Source organism: Polypterus senegalus, chromosome 15, assembly GCF_016835505.1.
Source record: "Polypterus senegalus isolate Bchr_013 chromosome 15, ASM1683550v1, whole genome shotgun sequence".
Taxonomy (NCBI): domain Eukaryota; kingdom Metazoa; phylum Chordata; class Cladistia; order Polypteriformes; family Polypteridae; genus Polypterus; species Polypterus senegalus.
In genome coordinates, this window is record NC_053168.1 from 128,753,940 (window position 1) to 128,778,404 (window position 24,465).

General features: G+C 45.5%; 1 protein-coding gene across 3 annotated transcripts in view; it reads right to left on the reverse strand.

The window, feature by feature from the left end:
- Positions 1–841: 841 nt before the first annotated feature.
- LOC120515942 (zinc finger transcription factor Trps1-like) overlaps positions 842–24,465 on the reverse strand; it is a 75,799-nt gene continuing 52,175 nt past the window's right edge. For 2 of the 3 annotated variants that reach the window (XM_039737330.1, XM_039737329.1), the window contains exon 3: positions 842–2,021. In XM_039737330.1, the coding sequence (XP_039593264.1) occupies positions 912–2,021 (1,110 nt within the window). In that variant the 3' untranslated portion in view covers positions 842–911. The remainder of the gene's footprint in view (positions 2,022–24,465) is intronic. The other variant, XM_039737332.1, reaches the window with a different exon arrangement.

Genomic DNA, 24,465 nt, shown 5'->3' on the forward strand with positions numbered 1-24,465 from the left:
AGTAGGAGGAGTGTAAAGGGGGAGTAGTGGTGGTTGTCTGATATATAACTTTTTGTTTTATCTTGAATATTGGGATTGTTTGTCTTATGACTGTATATATTGTTAATGTTCAAAATAAAGGTCATTTTAAAAAATTAAAAAAAAAAATTATCTATCAATCCTGCCAACTATGCTATCTATCTATCTATCTATTAATCCTGCCAACTACACTATCTATCTATCTATCTATCTATCTATCTATCTATCTATCTATCTATCTATCCTGCCAACTACACTATCTATCTATCTATCTGTGTTACCCCGCGCTCTCTTGAGTGTTAATTCCGTGTTGTGTTCAGACTACATGCTGTATAATCGGTGATTTGACCGAGCTGTGGGTTTCCCAACACCTGATGCAGTTACTTCAAATGCGCGAGGCGTGGTGTGATGGTGACCATCTTACCTCTGAAAGGGTCTGAATGCACTCTGAATCCACCGTAAATATTTTTGCATTTTGCTCTTTGTACAAAGACGACCCGCACACACACCCGAGTGCCTCTGAATTTGCCCAACTTCATTTCTTTCATAACCCATTTCAATGGTACTGGAGACATTTTTGGAATGAAGACTTTTAAGAAGCAGCTGTGTGACAACAATAGGCAGGGAAATGGTTTTTAAAAGTAAAGAAAAAAAAAGTCTGGCTAACTGAATCAATCGGCACATTAAAATTTGATGCGACTATCGATTTTAAGGCACAGCAGTGTTACTTCAGGCTAAGTGAATTCATGAGCACAAAATAAAAATAAAATCCTTAAACCCCCATCAAAGTTTCCTGCCTCAGATAATCCCGATGGATATCACGTAACCAAAAGCACAATCAATTCGGCTATTTATTTATTTTTTTAATTTATTTATGTATTTTTTTTTTTCCCTTACCTGTAGTGACGGAATATTTCCTCCTCCACCTCGGTGACAAAGTCGCACTTGGTACACGGATGCTCCTTGTTCTCCTTGACTGACAATTGTCCTGGATGGTTCCCTGGGAGTTCGTCTTCAGGCTTGACTTCCTTGGCCACCGGGGAGCTGTGCACGTTCTCGAAATGAAGCAGGAGAACGTCGACGTCGTGAGCTGCAAATGAGCACTGATCACACTGGTGCTTAACTTTGGCACTTCCCGTCACGCCAGGGGATAGCTGCAACAACAGGAGGGCACAGTGGGAACAATTACTTTTCCTGCAGGCAAACGGGTAGGCAATCTCCCCCAGGTGCTTCTCCGGGCTGCACAGCCCCCTAGGGCAGAACTGACAGTGCTTAATGGTACATTTATGAATGCTGTGCACCTGCTGGTAGTGACGCAGAAGCGGCCCCACTATAATCACGTCCGGCCCGTGGCTCATGGAGTACCTGAAATCACAAAACTGACAATTGTAGCTCGTCACCATTTTATCCTCGCTAGCAGCCGCCTTGCCCGACGCCTCTTTCTTCTTGCTGATCGTTATTAGCTCTTCCACAGTTTTCTTGTCACTCACCGTTATCAGACTTTCTTTCGAGGTCGGGTTGCTCTCTTCTTTATTATGGTTCACCACCTGACTTCCAGAGTGCTGCCTTTCGTAATGTTCCAAGAGTCGAACCGTGCTGGACGATTCGTAGCTAAAGCTGCAAAACTTGCACCAGTAATAGCTGGTGCCATCGGTACCGTTGTGTTTGGACGAGTCCAAAGGTTTGATAGGAACAAAGTAACCAACGGGGGTCTCGTCGTCGCTCCTAACGGTGCTCCTCTCCTGCCACTTCTCACGGCTGCCCGTTTCCACATTACGACTTTTGTTCTTCTCTGACAATTTGTTATATTCTCTCGGAGAGTCTGAGTTTACCGGCTGGGTTTTGATCTTATTGGGGTGCGTGGAGAGGAAGTGTTGTTCTAACTCCGTGGAAGTGCTGCCCATGTAGGTAAAGTTGCAGAATTTACAGCGGAAGTACTTAGTGTTGCCCTGACAGTCTGGGGTTTTCCTGCCAATGCCGATGAATGTCCCACCCAGGTTGACCTAGAAGAAAACACCAAAACGTCAATGATTTATTTCCATTTTTCTGAAGACTTTGTGCAAAGATATGAAATGAAAGGAAGCAACAAAAAGGATACAATCTGAAGGGTTGTGACGATGCGGGTTCCGCTCCATGCTCCCATCTTGCTTCTGGGAGCTCTTGAACCCGACACCGTCGGTAATGTCACCGATGAGCTGGACAGCGAGGCACAACAATGAAGCAAGGGGAAGGTGCAAAACGGGCAAAAGTGTCAACAAAATCAAAACAGTGTTCAAATTAATAGTGCAGTGCTTCAAAAGTCTTTAAATAAATAATCCAATAGAAACAAGAGAACTCGTGGAGGTTAAAAACACAATAGACAAAAACCCTTTAAAAATCGAGGTTAAAACAATGGCTGGAAGCAGTCTTTTAAAACAAAGCCCGGTGACTCCACTGCTTCTCCCATCCAGGCTATGTGCCAGGGGAGTCATCCTACATGCAGCTGTACTGGTCTGGTGGCCTTTCCAATCCCTGGCTCCGGTTCTCCTCACCCAGACCGAGACTTGCGCTCCCCAGTGACCAGGACGCTCACATTGGGGCTTCGACTTCCCAAGTTCCCCGACTCCCGCGCCCTTCGCTGCAGCGAGCCAACCTTCTCTCGGTCACTCCTGGTCCAAACATGAGACGGCCAAACACCCCACTCGGGCTCGTCTCTCCCAGCTGCCCACAATCAGCGCGAGCCTGCGCTCGCTCGCTTCGCTCGCTCTCCTGCACTGGCTTTCTCCTTCTTGCTTCCTTCTCCATTAACCTCCCTTCATGTTCTTTTTCTTCCTTTCTTCCCCCCATCCGCCTCGCACTTCTATTATATGACGTAGATCAGGTGTGGCAATCAGTAGCTCCCGGCAACAATTACGGATGCAGATGACTCCCCACCTAAGCACTTGTGGCGCTTTTCCACTGCATAGTACGGCACGACACGGTTCAGTTCAGCTCACTTTTGGGGGGTTTTCCACTGGGAACAGTATCTGGTACCTGGTCCTTTTTTTAGTACCACCTCAGCCGAGGTTCCAAGCGCCGAACCGTTACCAAAACGTGACGTGTAAACTCTGCTGGTCACTGATTGGCCGGAGAAAATCTTCATTACTGCGTCACTGAACTTGCGACACGAGACACAACAGACCCGCTAGATTTTTAGCACAGCCAGCGAAGGTTCGGACGCACCTTTAACCAAAAATGGCTGTTTCGTGGTCTATTGAGGAAGTACAGACGTTCCTCTCGTTGGTAGGAGGTCGGCGCAACTATAACGACACGTGAATAATCCCGCCCACTCTAAAGCGGTACTAAACTGCAGTCGAAACGCAAACCGAGCCGAACTGAGCTGAACCAAGGTGAGCTGTACTGAACCGTGCTGTGCCGTACTATGCAGTGGAAAAGCCATTAAGCGAGGACCATCCGCATCATGAATCACCCCGGGAACCGCCCCGGCCACACTACCACGTCTCCCCCTCTAAGCCGCGAGTGCGGCGACTATTTATTTAAAAAGTGGCCTTTTTGACTGGGGCTGTGGACCCGCTGCACCACAAGGGTGCATACGATATTATTTATCTGGACTCTCAGAAAGTATTTGATAAGGTCCCACATGAGTTCTTGGGCATCAAATTACAAGAGTAGATGGGTGTAGGACTGACTAAAACACAAGATGGGTACCCAAACAGCATACCGATCTGATCAGGCCAACATCCCTTCGGTGAATTTCAGGAGGTTCCCCTCCCTCTGTCCCACAAAACCTCACTATGATGCGTGGGCAATCCGGTAGCAGAGCATCCATGTTCATTTGACCGTGGCTTCAATTAGACATACTACCCATAAGCCATTGTGTTGTATTGCATCAGCTCCTTTGGTTACCACGTAACATTTTCAAATTGCCTTTACTTTTTGATTAACAATTATTCAGCACAAGTGTGTCAAGAAACACTACATGCCAACGACAATACGCCTGTATAGTGCCTCGCTGGGACTGTTGTCTTATCTTTAGGGTTTGTAATGAGCATGCGTGTGTGTGTGTGTGTGTGCTTGATGGAAGTTGTTGTTGTCGACTGTTGTAATATTTTCAGAAGATGTAAAAGCTAAACTTCCCCCTTGGGACAAATGAAGTACTATCAACTTATCTACTGTATCAAAGTGAAACATGAAAACATGTATGTCTACAGGAAATCACGTATCCTATATATAAACGTCTACGCGTGGAATTCTGTCTGTTTGTCTGTCCAGCTCAGAAGTTGGGGTTATGGCTCCACCTCTGAGGACACACAAGCGAGGCGAGCATGTCGGCAAAACGAAATCTCTGAAGAAAGAGTCACTTGCTTCATCGGCAAAGCCATTTGTCTTTTTACTATTCCTCCTGCCGCTAATACATAAGCGAGGGAGGCATGTCAGCAAAAAAGACAGTCGCTTAGCCGCTAATGCAGAAACCATGCGAGCACATCGGCAAAACCAAACCTCCTAGGAGAGAGACGGGCCGAATAGTTCCTATCAAATACCTGTCATCTCTACGTTTCAATTTTTTTTCTGACGATTTCAATAGTTTCTAGGACCCCGTGCTGGCTTACACAGCTAATATATATACAGTATATATATATATATATGGGATATTTTTAATAAATTTACAATAACATCTCTGCTTTTTCATTTAGGTTTTATGATTAAGGAAAAATGAATTTATATGATTTTAGTGCAAGGCTACATTATAACAAAGTGTGAAAAATGTGAGGGGGTCTGGATAAGCATGGCACGTAAATAACGAACATCCCATTCACTTCCAGCCTTGTGCCCAGTAAAGTCAGACTAGGAAGCGGCTCAGCAAGACCCTGCAAGAGGAAACTAAAGGGATGATGTTTGTTGATTTGTCCAGTGCATTCTGTACCATCCAAACATCTCTGTTAAGGGGATCAATTCAGAGATACGCAGGTGGATGAGCCTGTGGTGTCCTGGGTGATGGTCTCTCTGTCAGGCAGACCACAGTTTGTGAGACTCGAGGACTGTGTGAGCAACGCTGCAGCACCACAAGGAATTTTCTCTTCTCCCTGTACGCCTTGAACAATAAATATAACGCCAGGACATGTCACTAACAGAAGTTCATGATTCTGCACTAACAAACAGAGGAGCTATAGAAGAAAGGACAGAGCAGACTCTTTTCTTAGGAGACTGCATTCCTTTAATGTGGGCAGTGACATCCTTAATATCTCCTACAAACTCTGTGATGGCCCAGTGTGGTGTGCTGGGCCAGTAACAATACATTACGGTAGGCCCACTGGATCAACAAGCAGATTCAAAAGGGCAGCCTCAGTTATGGGACGCCTTCTGGTCCTGCTGGTGGTGGTAGCGGAGGACAGAATGAAGACAAAACTGATGATGCTGATGAAAGAATGCTGCCCATCTTCAGCATTGAGGACTTTCAGCCAACAAATTATTCAGCAGAGGAGTCTGTCACCTCATCTTCATACCCTGTGCTCCTCGGCTCATTAATATAACACCAGAAATTCAATGCAGAGATGATTTGGGGTGGGTGTACTGACAAAGGAGATGAAAGAATGTCTGTAACTAAAAATAAACAAAACCAAAGAAGCGCCAATTGACTTGTGCCACACCAAAAGCCTCAACGTCTGGCCACCATTCAGGGAGTGGATGTGGAGGTGGTGCACTGCTACATGTACTTGAAGGTCCGCATCAATGACAAGCTACAGTGGTCTTGTAACACAGAGGAACTAAAGACAGACGCTTATTTCATAGCAGACTGCGCTCTTTTCACATGGGTAGTGACATCCGTTACATATTCTATAATTCTAAGATGGCCTGGTGGGTATTCAGGGCTGGTAATATCACTTGAAGAGAGGCCCACCAAATCAAGAAATGGATTGCAACAGCAGGCTCAGTTATGGAATGCCTTATGGTCCTGCTAGTGGTGGTAGTGGAGGAGAAAGCGAAGACAAAACTGATGGTGGTTCAGAAACAATGCTGCCCACCCTCTGTATGACACACCAGCATTGAGGACTTTCAGCCAACGAATTATTCAGCAGAGGAGTCCTGTCACCTCAGCTCATAAATATAACACCAGAAATTCAGTACAGAAATGATTTGTGGTGGGTGGAATGACAAAAGAGATGAAGGGGGAGAACTTTGAGAATTGCCTGCATCTCGAAATAAACAAAACCAAAGAAAAGTTAAATGACTTGTGCCACACCAACAGCCTCAACACCTGGCCACCATTCAGGGAGTAGAAGTGGAGGTGGTGCACTGCTACACGTAAATGGAGGTCCACATCAATGTCAAGCTGGTGTGGTCTTGTAACACGGAGGAACTAGAGAGATGAAAAGGCAGAGCAGGAGATGTTAGGTGATGGCACTCCTTTCACATGAGTAGAGACCTCCATTACATGTTCTTCAACTCTGTGATGGCCAATGTGGAGTGTTGGGTTGGTAACATCACTTCGAGAGAGGCCCACTGAATGAAGAAACTTATTAAAAAGACACACTCTGGACCCCCTGGAGGCAGCAGAGGAGGATAGAAAGAGTGCCATTATGATCAATGCTGCACCCCCGCTCGGTGACACAGCAATACTGAGGACTTTCAGTCAATGAATCGTTCAGCAGACGTGAGTCAAGAAACGTGACTGGGGGTCCTTCATACCAACACCAATTCACCTGTAAAGCGCCCCTCTGGGACTGCCAAGTCAGAAGTTTTCTTTCTTTTTAGTCATTCTGGAGTGAATTCAGACTGTGGCATATGTGTTTATATTTATTTATCTATCTATTAATTTATTTATTTAAAGAGCTTCTGTAAAAATCCTAAATTTCCCCCTGGGGACAAATAACATTTTATCTACAAATCTACAAAACATAAAATAATATTCTCAATTCCACTTAATTGTTTTCAGGGATTCAGGGTATGGAAATATTGAGAATTAAACTGAAAGTCTCTAATGAAACGGGTCAATTGCATTTTCCGTCAAACATGGAAATGGCAGAACTTCTCAGACTCTGGCCTGCTTGTCATCACACCTACAACAGCCTGACACGACGACTTCTTCTTTCGGCTGCTTCCATTCAGGGGTTGCCACAGTGGATCATCCCTCTACATCTATCCCGGTTTTTCACACCACTTTCTCCCACACCGACTGCCTTCATGGCCTCTCTCACCGCATCCTCTTTGGCCTTCGTCTTTTCCACTTCCCTGGTGACTCCATCCTCCGTATTCTTTTCCCTAAGTCCCCCTCATCTCTCCTCTCTTCACGTGCCCAAACCATCTCAATCCCGCCTCTCTCACTTGGTCACCAAACTGTCGTACCCATGTTGTCCCTCTAATGTACTCCTTCTTAATCCTGTCTACCCTCATTACTCCGAGTGAAAATCATAGCATCTTCAACTCGGTCACTTCCACCTCTGCTTCCTGTCTTTTGGTCAGTGCCACTGTCTCCACACCATATGACATAGGTGGCCTCACCACCGTTTTACAGACCTTCCCTTTCACTCTTTTTAGTTACATTTCTATCACAAATCACTCCTGCCACTTTTCTCTTCCCAGTCCACCCTGTCCGCACTCTCTTCTCCACCATTCCTCCACACTCTCCATTGCTTTGGACTGTTGAACCCAAGGATTTCCACTCGTCGACCTTCACCACCTCTGCTCCTTGCAGTCACACCCTTCTACCACCTTCCCTCTGTACCCCATATCTCACTCCTACTGACTCTCTGCATTTCCTACCTCCAGCTCTCCAGGTTTGTGTAAACCTCTTGTCTCCTCTCACTTCATCTCACAATGTCATCCATGACCATCCCAGTCCCTGGAGACTCCTGTCTGACCTCAGCTGTCAACCTGTCCATCACCACTGCCAACAGGAAAGGCCTCAACGCTGATCCTTGACGTAATCCCACTCTCACCGCCATCTCATCCTGGGAAACCTTCTTCTACTCCATACCCAAGGCCTTTCTTTAGTTTTTCCAATCAAAAAGACTCAGCCAGTCCAGCAGCCATTTCCTTCAGTCTTTCCTTAGGGCCCTGAATAGTTCTCACTTCATCTGTTCTGCTTGATTTTATGTTGCAATCTCTTTTCTGTAACTTTACTCGCCATTGCAGTATTCCTTTTTCCTTTTCTCCTATCGTTCCCAGAACCCACCCACCACCCCTTGTGCAATCCACTGCCCTTTTTTTATTCTTCAGAATTAGTTTATACGGTTTGTTCTTTTCCCTTATGGTTTCCTTGATTGATTTGCCGAGTCTTTCAGGATAGCTTTTTTTTTTTTGTAGTTTTTGACTTAATCACGTTCGGGATAAATCTGTTTTTGTGCAGTAGGCAGACAGACTCTGTCCAATTCCCATTCCCTTTCGACGAGCTCATTATCTATTCCGTCCCATTTTCTTTCTCGTGACCTCTGCCTCGGGCCTTCAGAGTCTGCCTTTCTAAGGATTGCGGACCTCTGACTTTGACCTTAAGTGTGTAGTTGTAGCACGTACTTCAAAGCCGACCCGCTCGGGCCACGGCTCCCTACTGGTCGTCCCACTTGTGTTTTCTGTACACTGCTCTGATTTAATCAAAAGACAAGATCAATACTGGCCTCTTTTTTTCTTTATTTTTTCTTGTCGATGCTCCCATCAACTGGGTACTGAGGCAATCATTAGTTACTTCTACCATTGTGGACTCCTGTGCTGTGTTTCTGAAGCTTTTTCTTATCAAATGAACTGAAAGGCCTGTAGAAAACAACCTTTTTGGAGTCCCAAATCTCCAGCTTTCATACAGTACTGGTAAACGGCAATCAGGATCTGTGTCTGGTGGTGTGCAGTGAACTCCTTTACTCTGTAATCTTATGACATAAACTGTGGGTTATTAAAGCACTCTGACCCTTCACTTTCTGCGCACTTTATTGTTTGGTAAATTTAATTTGAAATGGATATATCTGCCATTTTTGCCCATCAATCTACAGCAGTTAGAACATGTGCTTCAGAAGACGTCATGCACCTGAAGGTAAGCATGTTGGAGCCTGGCCAGTACTTGGATGGGAGACCATCTAGGAAAAGCCTGGGTTGCTGCTAGAAGAGGTGTTGGTGAGGCCATCAGGGGTGCTTACCCTGTGGTCTGAATGGGCATCCCAATACCCCAGTGCAGTGACGGGGATCACTGTACTGTAAAAATGGCATTGTTCCTTGGACTTCATGGCTTGGTTTAGTCCCAATCTGCAGCATGAATTGTAGGGAACCTTCTGTCTCCATGAACTCCGCCATTGCCGGCCCCAAGCTCGGATGCAAAAGGAGGAGGGTTGGGTGTCGGGCCAGCACCCCGACCCTGTAAAAATAAAACCTGCTACTGAAATGCCAAGAAAATTCACAACAAATTCAATTTGCTGGCCACGTCCTCCGGCAACCGATACATCGCCTTCCAAAGAACGCTAAGAGCTGGACGCCCGCCTGTGGTACACGAAAGCGTGGCCGCCCAAAACCAACACGATGACGTTCTTTCAACGAAGACCTACGCACTATAGACATATCACGGGATGAAACCGAAGCCGCTGCCGCTAACCGAATTAGTTGGCGATCTCTTGGCGCCCAATGCACCACCTGGCGTGGGAGGAACTAAGTCTAAGTAAAAGTCTGTCTCCAGGTACACGTCTGCCTTTCTAAACAACGTCTAATCAGTTCAGCTTGCCACTCCAATGGACTCCAATCAAGGTCTAAAAACATCAGGGGAATTTTGGACTGTGGGGGGAAACCAGAGCACCCGAAGGAAATCCACGCAGACACGGGGAGAACATGCAAACTCCATGCAGGGAGGACCCGGGAAGCAAACCCAGGTCTCCTTACACCACTGCGCCACCATGCTACCCCAAATTTATCTATTTAGAGTTAAATTAGATGAGGCAGCACTTCATTTGTCCACACGGAAAACCAGGCTTTTTACAGAAGCTCAATAAATAAATAAATAGACTTATTATTACGACAAACAACAAACCCCTCTCAAATACACACCAGAATGACTTAAAGGAAAGAAAACCAAAAAGAAAGAAAACATCTGACTTGGCAGCTAGAGCCTCTTTGGCTGTTTTGGTCATTTTTAATTCTTGTGTTTATATTAATACTGCTGGTGTTTCTTAGTTTAGAATCTTTTCATTGTGTCAGTGTATCAATGCCTTGCTTATGTTTCACGTGTTTTGTGGGTGGTCCCCCAAGAAGTGAGGCCACCTGCCAATCACCACCTGGAATTGCCCTCCAGCCTATAAATCCAGGGGGGTCTCCCGCCGGTTCATTTAGGAGTTTCGCCGAGTTTCTGGATTTTTGACCTCCTGCCCGTGTGTTTTGACCTCGCTTTGGGTTTCTGATTTATTTGAGACTGTGGGTGCTTGGGATTGCCTCCTCGTCTAGAGGAAATCCGGTTGTGCTTTATGGCTTTTCCCCGTTTGTCACAGTATTTTTACTTTGATAAAGTTCTCTGTTTGCCAGGTTTGTCGGTTTTCTCCTCTAGTGGGCATTTTTGGAAGTGCGTTTTGGGACCCCTAACTCACAACACAGTCACAGTGAGGTGATATAATGACGCAATAATGTTGGTACGGGGTGGCACAGTGGGTGGTGCAGCTGCCTCGCAGTTAGGAGACCCAGGTTTGCTTCCTGCATGGAGTTTGCATGTTCTCCCCGTGTCTGCGTGGGTTTCCTCCCACAGTCCAAAGACATGCAGGTTAGGTGCATTGGCAGTCCTAGATTGTCCCTGGTGTGTGCTGTGTGTGTGTGTGTGTGTGCCCTGCGGTGGGCTGGTGCCCTGCCCAGGGTTTGTTTCCTGCCTTGCTCCCTGTGTTGACTGGGATTGACTCCAGCAGACCCCCGTGACCCTGTAGTTAGGATATAGCGGGTTGGATAATGGATGGATGGATGGATGTTGGCACACTGGCAGCTGAGGCCCTCTTCCAGTTTTCAGTGAGTTGTCCGCGGACTGCAGTGTGCTGTTGCTTACCCTGATTAGGCGTTGCTATGAAAAAAAAAAAACGCCATTTATAATGACACCTATTTATGAATTACTGAAGGCATCTGCCAATCACATGGCCAGAGGGCAAACCTACCGTACGAGTCTCTCAGATATATTTAGACCGTAAAAACAGAACAGATTTGTTAAGGAATGTCAGATAAATGTAATCACACAACAGAACTCTAAATTAGAGCCGAGGCGGCAAAAAGGACCACGCCAGGGCGTAATAAGGAGGGAGTGAACTCTAATCAATTATTTGGGATTATCTTCATTCCTTTTATTTTTTTGTTTAAACCAAAAAGCCAGTAATGGGGTGTGTTGATACTGCCAGCTCCTCTGCGCACTCTCTAGACGTCCGAGGACTTTCCCCCGAGGAATCTCATGATTTACAAAACACAGGTTGGTTGCTCTGAGTGACGCATTTGAACAAAATAAGCAAACTCTGGAGAAAGCGTAAAGAGTACTCGACCACTGATGGCGCATGCAAGAGCGAGGCAGGCTGACATAATCGTAGGCAGCTAATGATTGTAGGAGAACGGGTCACAGGATGATGGCTTTCTGACTGCCGTGAGAAGAGCAAATCAACCTGAGCCATGGAACAGGGGAGAGTCCAGAGGCTTTGGAAGACATCTTGTATTACCCCAGTCCTAAAGGTATCACGTCCTGGTGAGCTGAACGACTTCCGGCCTGTCACTCTGACGTCACATGTGATGAAGACCATGGAGCGGCTGCTGCTTCACCACCTGAGGCCACCTGTCCACCACGCCCTCGACCCTCTGCAGTTCGCATACCAGGAGAAGGTGGGAGCGGAGGATACCATCATCTACATGCTACACTGATCCCTCTCCCACTTCGAAAGAGGCGGTGGTGCTGTAAGAATTATGTTTCTGGACTTCTCGAGCGCCTTCAACACCATCCAACCTCTGCTACTTAGGGACAAGCTGACAGTGATGGGAGTAGATTCACACCTGGTGTCATGGATCATGAACTATCTTACAGACAGACCTCAGTATGTGCGTCTCGGGAACTGCAAGTCTGACATTGTGGTCAGCAGCATAGGAGCACCGCAGGGGACTGGACTTTCTCCGGTTCTGTTCAGCCAACATACATCGGACTTCCAATACAACTCGGAGTCCTGCCACGTGCAAAAGTTCACTGATGACACTGCTATGGTGGGCTGCATCAGGAGTGGGCAGGAGCAGGAGTATAGGAACCTAATCAAGGACTTTGTTAAATGGTGCAACTCAAACCACCTACAACTGAACACCAGCAAAACCAAGGAGCTGGTGGTGGATTTTAGGAGGCCCAGGCCCCTCATGGACCCTGTGATCATCAGAGGTGACTGTGCAGAGGGTACAGACCTATAAATACCTGGGAGTGCAGCTGGATGATAAACTGGACTGAACTGCCAATACTGATGTTCTGTGTAAGAGAGGACAGAGCCGACTATACTTCATTAGAAGGTTGGTGTCCTTCAACATCTGCAATAAGATGCTGCAGATGTTCTACCAGATGGTTTTGGTGAGCGTCCTCTTCTACGCAGTGGTGTGCTGGGGAGGCATCATAAAGAAGAGAGATGCCTCACGCCTGGACAAACTGGTGAGGAAGGCAGGCTCTATTGTAGGCACGGAGCTGGACAGTTTGACATCCGTGGCAGAGTGACGGGCGCTGAGCAGGCAACTGTCAATCATGGAGAATCCACTGAACAGGATCATCTCCAGACAGAGGAGCAGCTTCAGAGACAGACTGAGGAGACCCCACACTATCCGACTCTTCAATTCCACCTGGGGTAAACGTTAACATTATACAAAGTTATTGTCTGTTATATCTGCATTGTTATCACTCTTTAATATTGTTCTTTATCAGTATGATGCTGCTGGAGTGTGTGAATTTCCCCTTGGGATTGATAAAGTATCTATCTATCTATCTATCTATCTATCTATCTATCTATCTATCTATCTATCTATCTATCTATCTATCTATCAAGGAGGAAGACTTTATCACGTCCATTTTCTAGACCCCTCTCTTTGAGAATAAAAGCCAATGCCGTTCACTGGCAATTCCTACTGCATAACTGAGAACTCAGACTGACAAAAAACGCAGAGGGTGATGTAAAAGCCAGTGCCCTGAGAATATGGTGCTGCAGAACTGAAGACGAGAAGGTGCTCTGGGTGAATTTCACTTGTGGGTACAGGATAGTGGGGTCTCGCTCACTTGTTCACATAGGGAGCTCTCCCACCACAGGTAGATTTTGGAAACTCGGTGACTTTTATAGCATTTCAAACTCAAGCCATTAGTAGTTCCTGGTTGGTACTTCCTGTTACTTGGTTCACTTCCTAACTCCAGGGTACGCACTCTTCATTCCACTAGGAGCTATCGTGGGAAGGACATGGGCTGATTGGTTGACCACAAGCACTGGTGTCATCTTACAAATCTGTTAGTAGTCTGGACTTTGGAAAGTGATCGGTGATGGACCGCCACACTCCAAAGCAGCCTCACTGGTGGGCATTGAAGCAATAATCCCAAACCATGAACTTGTGATGGCTCTGAAGCAATAAAGCGTGGCATGACCTTCTGATCGCACCGCATTCTGCATCACATCGCTCTTCATAGCCACCTTCCCGATGCACCACACCACTCACTAATCTCCCCTGTGAAGTTCAGATCGCATTGAAGCGACGGGACAGGGGAGATCCCCCCCTGTGAATTCCCAAACACAGCTTACTTCGCACCACATTAAGCTTCTTTGCACATCATTTATTTTACATAAAGGTTAACCAGTGGCTGTTTTGTGGTAGGAATGCAACACACAGAAGTGGCTGGGGACCACACGTGGCCAAGGGTCTTCATCATACAGGAGTACATTGGTATCCTAAAAATAAAGTACCTGCGTATGGGAAAGCAGCTTTACAGGACCTCCTTAAGACAAAGAAAGGGCACCCCGCTCATCCCAAGGACTTCATAGATCATGAAGACCATTGAGAGGCTGCTCCTGAAACAGCTCCGACCCCTGCCTTCAGAACATCTGGATCTTCTGCAGTTAGACTATCAGACACACAGAAGTAAGGCGGAGGCTCTCATCTACAGTGCTTACTCCACAGAGTCTACTCCAGCTTGGACAAAGCCGGCACCACGGTCAGGCTCATGTTCTTTGATTTTTCCAGTGCTTTTAACACCATACTGTCTCATCAACTGTCTCATCGAAAATCACACGGCTATCTCGACGTCTCCACGGTCTCCTGGACCATCGGCTACCTGACCAACAGACAGTGGTTTGTGAGGATGAGGGACTGACGGCTTGTCAGAAATGGTGGTGTGTAATACTGGAGCACCTTGGGGAACTGTGACGACTCCCTTCTTGTCCACCCTCTACACAATGGGCTTCCAGTACAATGCCAGAGCTACTGTATATAGTGCCATTCGCTGTCTGTTTCAGTGCCATTTACAAATCTGTCCATTGAATTTAGTGTCTTCTACATATCTGTTTATCTAGATATGATGCATATAGTGCCTTTCGCTGTCTGGAGTGCCTTTAACATGTCAATACAGTATATCTAGATTGCATATAGTGCCTTTCATTGTCAGATTGAGTACCTTTTACATATCCATCGATCTATCTGTATATAGACTATAGTGCCTTTCACTGTCTGTCAAAGTGCATTTTACATATCGATACATCTAGATATAATGTATATGGTGTCTTTCACTCTCTGGAGTGCCTTTTACATATTTCTACATCCATATTGTGTATACTGCCTTTCACAAATCTATCAATCTATCTATATATTGTTTATAGTGCCTTTCACTATTTGTTTGACTGCCTTTTACAAATCTCTCTGTCTAGATACACTATATTTAGTGCCTTTTACTGACTGGTGTGCCTTTTACATATCTATACACTATATTGTTTATAGTGCCTTTCACTGTCTGTTCCATAGAGCTCCTTTTACATATCTGTCTATCTAGATATAGAGTGCCTTTTACATATTTCTACGCCCATATTGCGCGTAGTGCCTTTCACATATCACTTGATCTATCTATATATTGTTTATAGTGCCTTTCACTATTACATATCTGTCTGTCTAAATGTACTGTATATAGTGCGTTTTAGTGTACATATCTATATATCCGTATTGTGTATTGTGCCTTTCACCGTCTGTTAGATTGCCTTTTCTCTACATATTGATTGTATAAAGTGCCTTTAACTATCAGCTAGAGTGCCTTTTACATATCTATTTATCTAGATATATTGAATAGAGTGCCTTTACATATTTCTGTATCTATATTGTTTATAGTGCCTTTCACTATTTGTTTGTGTGCCTTTTACAAATCTCTCTGTCTAGATATACTGTTTATAGTGCCTTTTACTGACTGGCGTTCCTTTTACGTATCTAGATATTGCTTATAGTGCCTTTCACTGTCTGTTTAAGTGTGTTTTATATATCTATATATCTATTTCATATAGCTCCTTTTACATATCTGTCTGTCTAGATATAGAGTGCCTTTTACATATTTCTACATCCATATTGTGTATAGTGCCTTTCACATATCTATCCATCTATCTTTATATTGTTTATAGTGCCTTTCACTATTTGTTTGACTGCCTTTTCATATCTCTCTGTCTAGATATACTGTATATAGTGCCTTTCACTGTCTGTTTGAGTGTGTTTTACATATCTATATAATATCTATTCCATATAGTTCCTTTTACATATTTCTATATCTCCATTGTGTATAGTGCCTTTCACATATCTATCAATGTGTCTGTATATTATTTATAGTGCCTCTCACTATTTGTTTGAGTGCCTTTTACATATGTCTGCCTAAATCACTGCCTTTAATTGTACATACTGTATCTATATATCTATATTGTGTATTGTGCCTTTCGCCGCCTGTTAGAGGGACTTTTCTCTACATATTGATTGAATAAAATGCCTTTAACTATCAGTTAGTGTGCCTTTTACATATCTGTCTCTTGCATATAGTGCCTTACACTGTCGGTTAAAGCGCCCGCTACTGCATCTGTCTATATCCATCCATCCATTATCCAACCCGCTATATCCTAACTACAGGGTCACGGGGGTCTGCTGGAGCCAATCCCTGCCAACACAGGGCACAAGGCAGGAAATAAAGCCCGGGCAGGATGCCAGCCCACCACGGGGCATCTATCTATATCATTTTTTATAAAATCTAAACCACCCAAGTTATATTGGGGGGGCACCCATTGAACTGCGGCCCTGTTTTTTCTTAGGTGTTGCCTGCAGCAGCTCACTACCCACAGGAGGTGAACTCATGGGCCCCTACCAGATGCCCAGCTTCTCTCCGAGTCCATTTTCCATCTCCTTCTTGAATGAACTTGGTGACAAAATGAAAGTGACCGCCACCCCATGGTCTGCTGTTGGGGACAGTCGAGTATGACGTCTGGCAGGCTACACACACCCCTGTTTAACAATAAGTAACGTTGCCAGAGCCGCCGCTACATATGAACAAACTCCACCGTGAAGCAGGATTTAGTGAAACCAAATACATTAACAAGTCCCTCGCATAAACGTCTGAGCCTATTGTTTACACACACAGGGGCTGACATGCAATTACATGATTAAAATGGCTCAGAGAGGGGCTACGCGTGCAAGAGAACACAGAATGCTCAGCAGCTCAATTAAACAGTTCGTTAAACTGAAGTACAAAAGCACTGGCATATGAAATTCACGTTTGATCGGGTTTCGGTGTGCTTTATTTATATGTAGGATTTCCTGTCACGGCAATCTAAAGTCTGTTTGGAGTTCAAAGATCTTCTTTTTAGACTCTCGATTATCCCAATGTAGTTGTGGAAAAAAAGGTTTGGGAATACGGCTGGGAGGTAGTTTGGCTGATGCCTTTATTTAATACGACTTACAACATCCGAGATGCACTTGGTTCCATTTTTTTGGAGTGCAGGACAGGTGAAGTGACTTGCTCAGGGTCACACCGTGGTGTCAGTAGCAGGATTTGAACCCATAGCCTCAGGGTTTGGGGTCTGAAGCCTTAACTGCTACGCCCCACTGCCAGCTAACTCACCACCATCCCAACAGTAATTGTCACCCGCTTCTCGACCAAAGCCATCCATCCATTCAATCCCAGTCACCCAGAGCAGGATAAGCCAATCCCAGCAGACAACAAGCGCAAGGCAGGAACAACACCTGAACAGAGTGCCAGTCCATCATAGGGTGAATAGACACCCACACAGTTGGGCGAGTGTCACATATAATCGATAAATGGTGTCAAGCAGGAACGTCAGTGGGTTGTAGTCAGGCTCAGCTGAGGTACGCAGTACCATCCCAATGTGGCAGGGGGCGCAGTCACCAACCTTATCCCCTGTTTCTGCCTCCACAGCTCCGACAAGATGCCCAATGAGGACAACTGACTCCTCCCCTTTCCAGGTTGAGTCCTATTAAGCCAGACATTTCCAGAAGGAGGCGGCTCCCTTGGAGTCGAGGCCACGCCTGCTCCACACGAAGCCAAGACCCACTCAGCGGGGCAACACCTCTAATAGAGAGAAGCCTACTGCCTGTATATTAAGTTCTGTGGAGCCATCTTATACTTGTTTTGCTAAAAGAATTAAAACAGGACATCCCAGTTGGTGTCCCAACATTTCATCCTTAGATTTGGGTTTCACTGCCGTTCGACCACAATACCTTCAAGTCCCCAGGAGCACAACATGACACATTTTGTGGTTTATTTCAGCATAACATCATGTTCTTAAACCAGATTAATCGAATTTAGAGTCTTAGGGGTTCTGCGGCACCAAGCAAAAGGCAGGACCCTGCCACGGATGAGACGTCAGTATGTCACAGGACGCACTCGGACACATTCCAAGGATTTATCTCTGCAGCCAGGAGCTCCAAGTAGGTGGAGTTAACGCGAATGGGCACCAATAACAGTCTAGTCGTGGAACCCGAAAAAACTCCGCCCAGCTGTACTATGGTTAAAATTAGACTTGTGAGAGAGGGTTACCTGACCCCAACCATGCCAATGGGGTCTAGCTGCGGACCTCCAGAACTCCATACCCTTGAGCAGGTTGTCGCTCTGCAATGTACATAAGCGACGTTACACAATCACTCCCGGTTATGGTGTGGTTATGATTAGGGTGGTGGGAAGGTTACTGGCCTCCAATATTGATGATGGAGTGAAGCCGCAGACCTTCAGAAAATACACCTGGTTACACTATGGGTAAGATTAAGGCTGCGGGAGAGTTGCCTGACTCCAATAATACCAACGTCGTCAAACTGCAGACCTATAGAGCTCCATATACACCATTGAGGAGACTGCCGGTTTCTATGACATGCCAACGATGTTAAGCAATAAGCCCAGTTACACTGTGGTTACGATTAGGGCTGTGGGAGGGTTACCTGACTCCAATAATGACAATGGGGTCTCTCTGTGGACCTCCAGAATGCCACTCCATTGAGGAGGTCATCGCTTTGCATTATACATCAGTGATGTTACAGGATAAGTCTGGTGTGGTTAAGACTAGGGGTGTAGGACGGTCACACGACTCCAGTGATGGGACACGCTCTGGACCCTCTGGAGGAAGCAGCGAAGGAGAACATTAAAACAAGACTTAGTGCCATTATGAACAAAGCTGCACATCCTCTCGGTGACACACCAACACTTAGGATTTACAGGCCATGAACCATTCAGCAGAAGTTTGTCAGGAAACGCTACGGGGCCTCCTTTATAAAAACGGCAATACGCCTGTATAGCGCCTCACCGGGACTAGGACTGCCAAGTTAGAAATTTCCCTTTCTGTCATTTTAAATTTCTTCCTTTTGAGTCATTCTGATGTGCATGTGTGTGCGTGTGTACTATTTATGGATTCATTTACTTAAAGAGCTTCTGTAAATCTGATCTGACGTGAGTGTACCTGGCCAGTCTAAAGCAGCCTGGTGTAAATGAGTGTGGATCACTTGGACTGGCACCCCACCCCAGGCTGGGCCCTGCCTTGCCTGCTGAGGCTCACCAGTGATCCTGAATTGGATGAAGAAGGTACCGATTATGGATGAGTGGGTGATGTGAGGGCTAAAACACTTTAAATATTTCTTGCTTTATTTCAAACCTATAGGAAAATCTCAACGGTTGGTGGTTTAAGCCCAGATGATTTATTTTATTACACATTTAATGTGTCAGTGCTGCTTAACAATAAAATCAATTATCGTTAAGTTTCTCTCCAACATTTCCCACTCTGACAGAAGAAACCTTACAATTAGTATTTTGTTTTATGAGACTTTGAATAACAACAAACTATGAGCAAAAAGTTTATGTTATCCTTACTACGTGTAACGGGAGACGACTGAAGCGTGCTTTGTGATTTTACACTTCTCACTTCAGAAGCAGATTAGCACGTCTAATGAGGACGCTGTGGTAACTGTACTCTCATCGCTACGCCATATGGTTGGCGTTTGGCACGGGAGATCCCGGCACTTCAAAACCAAACTTTGGAGGATTCTGGAGGAGCACCGCAGTTGATCACAACTCCATGTCGAACTCGTAATTAGAAGGAGATGTCGGCTGACCTCGCATGATCCCGTTTGTGTGCGCACGAAGGATAAGAGATTTTCAGCATTTTCTAACTTCCCTTTCACCCATTAAGGTTCTTCATTTTGTTCTTTACTTCGCCTTATATAATTTCTTGCATTAGGAATTTATTTTTTGCATACCCCTTGGGGTTAGAGCGCAGGGTCAGCCATTGTACAATTGTAGGTTAAGGGCCTTGCCCAAGGGCCCAGCAGAGTAGGATCTCTTTTGGCAGCAACCTTTTGGATACCAGCACAGATCCTTAGCCTCAGAGCCTGGTTTTCATTATCTCATAAGGGGGTTGTCAGGAAACAACCTTGGGTGGGACAGCCGTGCATCAGAGGGTCCACTCATTCACACCTGCTGCTCCCAATTTTAAGTAACTGTTCCATGGCCTGAGCTGTACAGCAACTAACTGCAGACAGAGGAAGGTGGGTGGGGCTTAATACCACACCTCTAGTGAGGAATAGGGACGGCATATAAGATCACACCTCCAATGAGGACCTTGGGCGGAGCTGATGGCCACACCTCCAGCATCTCCAATACCATCCAGTCATCCCTGTTAACTGGTTTGGTATTTTTCAATTCAAAGTTATTTCTTCCCAAACATGGTAGGTACACATTTGTCACTTGTCATGCCAATATTTTTTCTAAAGTTAAAAGCTTTCTATAAACGTATCTTGCCTACTCTGGTGCTTTACAATGGAGGCTAATGGGGCATCTTGATGTCAAATCGCAGGAGTCTACCATTTGAAAGAGGCTCAATATATGAGATCTACATGGAAGGTGTGCCAGGAGGAAATAGGAAGAACATCAGGGCAACACTAAAGTTTTCCCATTAATGTCTATACAAAGACCAGGAGACCCCTCTGGACCAAAGTGTGCTGAACAGTTGAGGCAAAGTTACAGCTATCTGGCCAGAGAAGTAGAAAACATGTTGGTAGAATGGGACATTTAATGATAAGAACCTGATAGCAACTGTGAAGTATGGCGATGGAGATGTTCTGGTTTGGGGCTACTTTCTTGTATCTGGGAACCGACTGTCACAGAATCCACTAGAAATTCTTCATTGTACCAGATGGGCCTTGAGGATCAAAAGTTGGACCATCTGTCAGAAAGCTGAAGCTCAACTGAAAGTGGACCTTGCAACATGACAGTGACCCTAAGCTTACCAGGAAAGAAATGGAGGGTTCTGGAATGGCCATGTCAAAGCCCAATTTTTAATTCGGGATGGTGGGGGGGGGAGGGTTATTTGAAATGGACTCCCCTCTAACATGGCACAGCTGAAAGAATTCTGCAAGGAGGAGTGGGAAAAACCTTCTCCTAGTCATGGTCAGAAACTGCAAGAGAGTTCTAGGGAATAGCGACTTGAGGGAGCAATGTGCGCTTTTAGAGCCATGGGGGGGCTTACTTTTTTCACAGACGGAAATGGTATAGCCGTTCATTTTTTATCAAATTTTTATTTATTTATTTTTACTCAATTGCAGTCAATTCTTGTAATCCACGGGGAACATGTTCCTGAAAAACACCACGGATACTGAAGTGGCGTTAGGTTCTGGTAGATCCTCTTCACTTTTCCTACCCGTTACTATAAATGCATACATTTCTGTACTGAAAATCTACTAAGCTCATCACCAAAATGGTTGCACTTGGGAGGACTTGGCAAAACTCTTTAATTTGCACTACGCTAGCTGTGCAAAACACTGAGGACAGGTGGAGTATGAACAGAACGTGGAGATCTGTTACCACAACAGATGTTGTGGGAATTAAATCGTTAAATCGTACCACCAGGGCAGACATGCAGGTACCAGGACCCCTGTGGCCAAAAATGGAGCGAAGGATGGAGGGAGCCATTCCAGCTCTCATTCTATGAGTGAGCAGGAGGCACGGGGTCAGGCATGGGCAGTAAATTTGAGTGGGATGGGAGGCTTGATAATGATCCTTCAACAGGTTCACCTACAAAAACATTTTCACGACTTCCTCTACAGTCAAGTTCAATCGTTTTCTTGGTGGTCTGGGCAGGGATAAGCTGAGGACCCCACTACACCATCCATTCAGCAGTAGAGATGGGCAGTACAAGCTTATGACCCGCACTTACTGGGAATTCCTCATTCATGGGGAACAAATGCAAGCCCCAGGTCCCCATCAGGAATGAGGTTCGGAGGTTTACCCACACCTCTTGGCACCGGATAGACACGTGCTGGTCGATTAAGAGTAGCACGTGCAGCCCTCGACACCTCAACGTTTTTTTTTTTTCTTGCGACCCTATTTTACCTTTTATGCGTCTTCGCAACCCATAGCTACCCTACAGCATCATCCAGGGCATCTACCTCCCTTGGAGAATCACAGACAATCGTCATCTTTCTGTCCTTCTTGGAGGATCACAGACAATCGTCATCTTTTTGTCCTTCTTGGAGAATCACAGACAATCGTCGCCTCTTTGTCCATCTTGGAGGATTACTGCCAATCGCCTAAATTTCCACCTTGGTTAATCGCCATCATTCGTCATCCCAGTTTAAGGTTGGGTCGGTTTACCCATGGTGAACCATCGCCAGATGATCCACAAAACGTTTGTGACCCTTTCCTGTTCGGTACTGTGACTCAAGACTCGGCATGACCCAAGCGACCGACACTGATTGAAATGCATTATATTATTATTTTTCAATGTCACACGTCGCTGCTACCAAGACAAAGCCCAAATCTTTGAAGGGGGTTTTTAAGCAGGACGTTCACACAAGAAAACCCCTTAAACATGGGACAGCTGGAACAATTCTGTACGGAGGAGCGGGAAAAACCTTCTGCCAATCGATGTCAGAGACTACTAGACAGTTCTGGGAAACACCGCCTTGAGGGAGCAGTGCCAACTAGTAGAGCCAAGGGTGGGACTCACTTTTTCCACAGATGGAAATGGGATATTTGTTCATTTTTTGGTGAATCCTTTTTTTTTTTTCTACTGCACATAACCGTGAATAGGTGCGAGTAGACCACGTGTGTGTCGTGAAATAAGTTACACTTATACAGAAGAGGATAAGTGAATCAATGGGAATGAGTGAGGATCGCATGTACATCGCCTTGATCTGAAGATACTATTTAAATGAAGATCAAATCTCGTCATGGCCAGGACATGTCATGGGGTGCACTTACTTTTTCACACGGCTGTAATACCAGCACATCAACCGAACACAATAAAGCGGAGTTCAGAAAGCCTGATCCGGAGCGGCAGGTTCAAAACCGGGAAGGGCAGATGGGTGCATTTCAGATAAGACGCGAGCAGCGCTCCGCCACAGGAATGCTGCAAATTCAAAGTCTTGCAAGTCGTCCAGTATAAAATCTGAAAAACTCATTACGGACGAAAATGGAAGAGAAACCTCTTAATATGCGGACTTTTTTTTTTTTAATGGCCGGAAGTCCAAAATAAGCTTTCCTTTTTTAATGGTGTATGATTGCACTGATTCACTTTTATGTTTGTCAGTGTTTTTACGAGGACAAACCCGACGTAATTTGAAGCAGATGTTGAAAAAGGAGAAGAAAGAGTTTCACATATCAAAATGATTCTTTGAGGCAGCTTTATAGTTTGAACAAAAAAACAAATCTCGTCAACTAATTGCTTAAAAGACAGTTCTAATCTCGCTAATGCCGTCTGTCAGGTTCCCTCCGTGATTTATGGGTCTCCTCTCATTTAGGGCTCTGGGGCGTGCTTTACATTTCGGAACCTTCTGGGTCTGGGACTGACTGCTGTGACGGTGACCAAGAGAACGTCAGAGCGACTTGATGCCTGACACGGTCCAGCTGGCCAGGACGATGAAACCAGCAGTTGGCTTTTTGAAAAACCGCTTCATTGCTCACCTAATCCTTTGGCTCTGCATTTTGCAATGACTTGCATTTTTCACTGTGTTTAAAAAAAACGGGTGGCACAGCGGTTAGTGCAGTTGGCTCCCTGCTGCAGAGCACGGGCTTATCTGTGGAATCTGCATGTTCTCCCTGGGCCTGCTGGACTCTCTTCACAACTCTGAGTCGGCACCGAGTGTGAGTGAAGGAGCAGCACCTCTGAGGGTCTAGCGATACCCCATAAGGAACAGCGCTGGAGAAGTGGGGGCAGCAAACAAGTAGACGGATACATGACTTCCAGAAATGAATCAGGGAAGGATGAATGGGCAGATGGCTTCAGGAAATGGATAGATGGGCCGATAAATGGATGGAAAAATGGCACTGGGATGAACACGGGTTGACACGGAGGATGAATGGGCATGTACATTCAGTTAAAGGATGTGCCTGGTAAATGAATGGAATGATAAATGGGTCCAGAAAATGGACAGTTGATGGACGGGTCCAGTAAATGGGTTGATGGACCCAGTAAATGGATGGAAGAATGGCTTTGGCAAGAAGATGGGTAGATACATGTTGGTGGGTGGGTGAATAGGCATGTAGATTCAGTTAAAGGATTGGTGGATGATGTGCCTGGTAAATGAATGGAATGACAAATGGGTCCAGAAAATGGACAGTTGATGGACAGGTTCAGTAAATGGGTTGATTGGCCTGGTAAATGGATGAAAGGATGATTTGGGCATTAAAATGGGTAGACACATATTGATGGATGGTTAAATGGGCAGGCAGATTCAGTAAAAGGCTAGGATGAGGGATGTGCCTGGTATATGGATGGAAGGATAAAAGGGTCCAGAAAATGGACCATGGATGGATGGATTCAGTAAATGGGTTGATGGACCTGGTAAATGGACGGAACAATGGCTTTGGCAAGAAGATGGGTAGATATACGTTGGTGGATGGGTGAATGGGCATGTAGATTCAGTTAAATGATGGGTAGATGGATGTGCCTGGTAAATGAATGGAATGATAAATGAGTCCAAAAAAAGGACCATAGATGGATGTGTTCAGTGAATGGATTGACGGGC